This window comes from Myotis davidii, unplaced genomic scaffold (assembly GCF_000327345.1).
Source record: "Myotis davidii unplaced genomic scaffold, ASM32734v1 scaffold332, whole genome shotgun sequence".
NCBI classification, from domain to species: Eukaryota; Metazoa; Chordata; class Mammalia; order Chiroptera; family Vespertilionidae; genus Myotis; species Myotis davidii.
In genome coordinates this window covers 1317215-1322160 of record NW_006285779.1, presented here as the reverse complement: position 1 = coordinate 1322160, position 4946 = coordinate 1317215, and the positions used below count along the sequence as shown (strand labels likewise).

The 4946-nt window shown below is 38.7% G+C and overlaps 1 protein-coding gene across 1 annotated transcript in view; it reads left to right on the top strand.

Moving 5' to 3' along the window:
* Window positions 1–1990: 1990 nt before the first annotated feature.
* Window positions 1991–4946, top strand: part of CFAP58 (cilia and flagella associated protein 58) — a gene marked incomplete at its 5' end in the record, with an annotated part of 82571 nt that continues 79615 nt past the window's right edge. The window contains 2 exons of the mRNA XM_006756650.1: window positions 1991–2227; window positions 4627–4775. Of these exons, the coding sequence (XP_006756713.1) occupies window positions 1991–2227; window positions 4627–4775 (386 nt within the window). The remainder of the gene's footprint in view (window positions 2228–4626; window positions 4776–4946) is intronic.

The following is a 4946-nucleotide window of genomic DNA, read 5'->3' as shown; positions in this document are numbered from 1 at the left end:
TCCCTTTTCCTTCTCCCCACTACTTGGTATTCCCAGCACCTAGAACAGTGCCTGGCAGATAGTAAACACTCAATAGGTGTTGAATGAAGGAGCAACACAGTTTCTCTCTGATTAGTTACTGTTGAAACCATGCTTCCAAAATAGATAGCTTTATATGCTATAACAGTGTGGATACCAACTGGTTGTTGGTCACAGCATTTTTGCTTTTCTTTTTATAGTATATTTTAAAAATAGAAATATGAACACATTTCTTTTGTTCATCAAAGTTTCTTTAAAACTTTTCTTTCTCTGATATTTTCCTACTCCTGTGCTAAGGGCCAGGTGTACAGGGAAAACCTGGTCTGCCAACAAATCATTAGGCTGGTGATCAAGTGTTGACGTTAATACCATTTACAGGGATGGAGCTGAGAACATTGCCATGATGAATTTTTGTGTGTGCTCATGTTTAGCATCAACAAGGGGAAAGCGTAGAGTAGCAGCGGCTCCATATTTCCTTAATATGTTTTTTTCCTCCTTTGTGGGATGGCTGAATTGTGATCTTTGCAATAATCTGCTTTTAGTCAGGAAGAAAACTTCTGTTGAATTTAACATCAGTACTAACATTGTTACATGAAACGTTATAGATATGCTCCTTACTCAGACATCTATTTTAAGATGTGGGCTCAGTTTTGCTTGCATGCCATCTTTAGAAATTTAATCAAGGGTACAAATGTTTTTGAAAACCAAAAATATGTAGAATTGGAGCTGCATTAGTCTAATCTATGCCTCTGTCTTCACATGGCATTTTCCTGTGTGTCTGTGTCCAAATCCACACCCCTCCACTGGTTTTTATTGAGATATAATTGACAGGTAACATTATATTTGTTTTAGGTATACAATATAATGATTTGCTATATGTATATACTGCAAAATGCTTACCACAGTAAGTTTGGTTGACATCCATTACCCCACAAAGTTATAATCTACTCACCCTCCTTTGACTAGTATAAGGACTCCTGGGTTAGGACACTCCCTCCTCCAGTATAATCTCAGCCTAACTAATTATATATGCAATGACCTATTTCCAGGTAAGGGTACATTAATAAGTACTGGGATTAGAGCTTCAACATAACTTTGTGGGGGAGCGGGGACACAATTCAACCCATACACTAGGGCAGTGGTTCGCAAACTGCGGCTCACGAGCCACATGCAGCTCTTTGGCCCCTTGAGTGTGACTCTTCCACAAAATACCATGTGCAGGCACGCACGTACAGTGCGATTGAAACTTCGTGGCCCATGTTTAGAAGTTGGTATTTTGTGGAAGAGCCACACTCAAGGGGCCAAAGAGCCGCATGTGGCTCGCGAGCCACAGTTTGCTGACCATTGCACTAGGGAAATAAGAAATCCTATATAACTAACTCCTGGGTTCTCACCTAAGTCATAGCCAGACTTGCTTGAATTACATTTGTGTATCTGGGCTGATAGTTTTAAGAACTTGTTGTCCAGATAATCATGGAAAGCAAATGTGGAAAAGGCCCCTGAGCATTGCACAGGGAGCATTTCAGTATACTTGTGGAGATGACCTAATTTTCTTAAGGGATAAAGATGAGGGAATATCTTGTAGGAGACTATTGCATATTTCTGATGCGTTTCACTGTGAGTATGTGTGATTTCATGGTATTTATACCAAAATCTCCCTATGTCTGACCCCAACATGCTGTGGACTCCCTCTGCAGTCCTGGGTGCAGTAAGAAATAGGGTGAAATGAAAACAGATCAGAGTTTGGACAAGCTATAAAAATTCATTGTAATAGCTATAAAAAATTTGTTGCTTGCCTACTGTTGGCTAAGTGTTGAACATGGATTATCCTATTTAATCCAATCCATAACAACACCATAGAGTAGGAAATATTATATACAGGGGGGTTGGGCAAAAGTAGGTTAACAATTGTTATACAAATAAATACTACAATAATCAGTAAGTAATAATACAGGAATAAACCTCTGTGTTTTGTGTACGGGATTTTCAGGAGGTTCTCAATGAACTTTTAGGCGACAAAAGTCTGGAGAAATTTAGGCTTGAATATGAGAAGCTTCATGCTATCATGAAAAAGTCTTATGAAAATGAAAAGCGTCTGATGGCCAAATGCAGAGAACTGAACGCGGAGATTGTGGTGAATTCCGCGAAGGTCGCCACTGCCCTGAAGCTCTCTCAGGATGACCAGACCACCATTGCATCCTTGAAAAAGGTCAGTGATCGTCTAGAAACGAAATCAGTGGAGAGCAGTGTCCTGTATGTAAATGCATTCTTTATTTAAAACATCATCTTTTCATCATATTGACAGCTCTGGGCTGGTAGTAAATGAGTTATTAAGGTAAAATTTACATGATTTATGTATTCATTTGGCTTAGGGGATAATGTTCATTTTCAAAGAAAATAATTAGGCTGGATGAGTTTTACTATTCAGAAAATAATGTAAAACTTCACTGGCTGGGTTTCGAAGGAATAATGGGCTAGCCCAAAGAATCTATATAATAAAAGCCTAAGTGACCATTACGGTGGAATGACCAGGTCGACTGGTTGATATGATGCACACTAACCACTGGGGGGCAGATGCTCAATGCAGAAGCTGCCCCTGGTTAGTGCACTACCACAGGGGGAGCGTCGCTCAGCCAGAAGCCAGGCTCATGGCTGGCGAGCGCAGTGGTGGTGGCGGGAGCCTCTCCCACCTCCATGGCAGCACTAAGGGGCAGCAAGCCAAGCACTAAGGAGCAGTGAGCAGGCAGGCAGTAAGGAGTGAGCAGTCCCAGACTGCAAGAGGGTGCAGGCTGGGCTGAGGGACCCTCCCCCTCCCCCAGTAAACGAATTTTATGCACCGGGCCTCCAGTTAGAGATAAGTAAGAGCAATATTAGGAATCTTAGCATGTCTGTGTCTTGTTTGATACAAGATGAGTAGTAAGTAAATATCTCATGATGATAAAGATATTTTCATATTTCTACTTTTTTTGTTTCTTACTCATTTAGGAAATATTAGCTTGAAAATACCCAAATAGTAATATTTGTATTTTTTCGTAGCATCTCTTTGCTTCTGCCTTGATCCTCCCAGTTCCTCATAATGGGAGAACAGGGATTTGGTCTGGCTTAGTCTTACACTTCCTTTTCTATCCTGAAGCATGTTGCATTATTTTGAAGGTAAAACATAAATGTTCCATGTTGATTTCAGGGTGATAAGAGGTTAAGACATCTTAATTCATAATTAAAACCCTAGTGATGAGAAAAAATTCACAGACTTTTAAGAAATTCCTTTGATGTCATGCAATTAAATGTCAGCCACTTCAAATAAATTTCCAAGACTCGTGCAAAATATGACATGTTTTCTTAGAAACAACTTTTTTTGAAGTGTTATTTTCTCCCTATTGTCATTTCCTTCTCTTTCCTGAAAAATCAACATAAAGAAGGCTCCAATTCATTTTTTAATGAAAACACACATACTTTTTATTGTAAATTTAAAAACTGGAAATGGAAGTCATGAATTGCTTAAAATCTAATTAGTGAAGTTGATTTGGACAAATCTTCATATCATATTTTCATTTGAATATTCTTCATTTGTTTTGCTAAAAATAGTACATACAGTTGCTATAGAAAAACATGTCTCAATAAACTGACAGTTTTAAATCACTGAATTGTAACCCGAGGGCCATCTCTTTCTGTTGTAATAGCATGAATTTATTAAATTAAATAAAATACTTTCTACCAATCATTTTATTCCTTCTCAACATGAAAGTGGAATATTTTTTACCTTAAGCCAATAGGTTCTTAGCTATATAAAGGACTCACATGCCACTGGATGAAATTTTGTAAGAAAATTAAGTGGCAGGGTAAAAATCAAGACTGTTGCAATATTTACTGTGCTTTTTTTATTTATTTGAAGGCTGTAATTCACTTTTAAGTATTTATGTTAATATTCAACCATGCATTTCATAATAGTAAGGAGGCCAAAGCGACATGAGTCATTGTTCCCATTCCCTGCTGTGGGTTTTGTTCTTTCTCTATAAGCATTTGATGGAAAGGCCTGGGCTTGAGTTCCTGGAAATGGGAATTACCAAGACTGTGTGTACAATTAGATCACAGCTCAGACCACTTTGCTACGACTTGTTCTAAAGCTCACATGGCCATTAGGAGTTCACTTGGGACCTAAGGATAAAATATATTTTTTTTAATTCAGAATCTATGAAGAGCTTCAAATTTAGGGCTTAGATCCAAGATCATTCCTTATGTGATAAAGCTTATTTAAAAAAAATCTGGACTTGGAAAGCCCATTAGCTTTCGTATCTTAACGTTTTTATTAGAAACATCCTCCTATTATAGCCACCCTTGCAGTATGTGAGTTTTGTATCCACACTCGCCAACACAAGAAAAAAAATACCCTTTTCCAATACCCCCTTAAAAACCGGTGTTCAGCATGGATTTAACTCATGTTGAATAATTCAGTAACTCAATGCAAATTTAAAGCACAAAGTATACTATATAATCTTTCCCCATAAATGACTACTGGATTGTAGTGGTTTTATGATTCTGTTTACCCAGTTCACCTTGCATCTGGAACCCAGTTTGATTTTTCTCACTGATGTCCTGTGGCCCATCTAGGAAATTGAAAAGGCCTGGAAGATGGTGGACGCAGCCTACGATAAAGAGCAGAAGGCGAAGGAGACGATTCTTGCCCTGAAAGAGGAGATCGTGAACTTAACCAAACTAGTCGAGCAAGGGTCTGGACTGACAATGGACCAGGATAGCAAGTAGGTCATAGCCTTCTGATTTATGTTGGATTTGCTTTTGTAGAGGACTCCTTCAACAGACAGCCTGGGGCTTGCCAGTGTCACTTTGAACATGATATAAGTCTTTCTCTCTCTCTCTCTCTCTCTCTCTCTCTCTCTCTCTCTCTCTCTCTCTCTCTCTCTTGTCTTCTA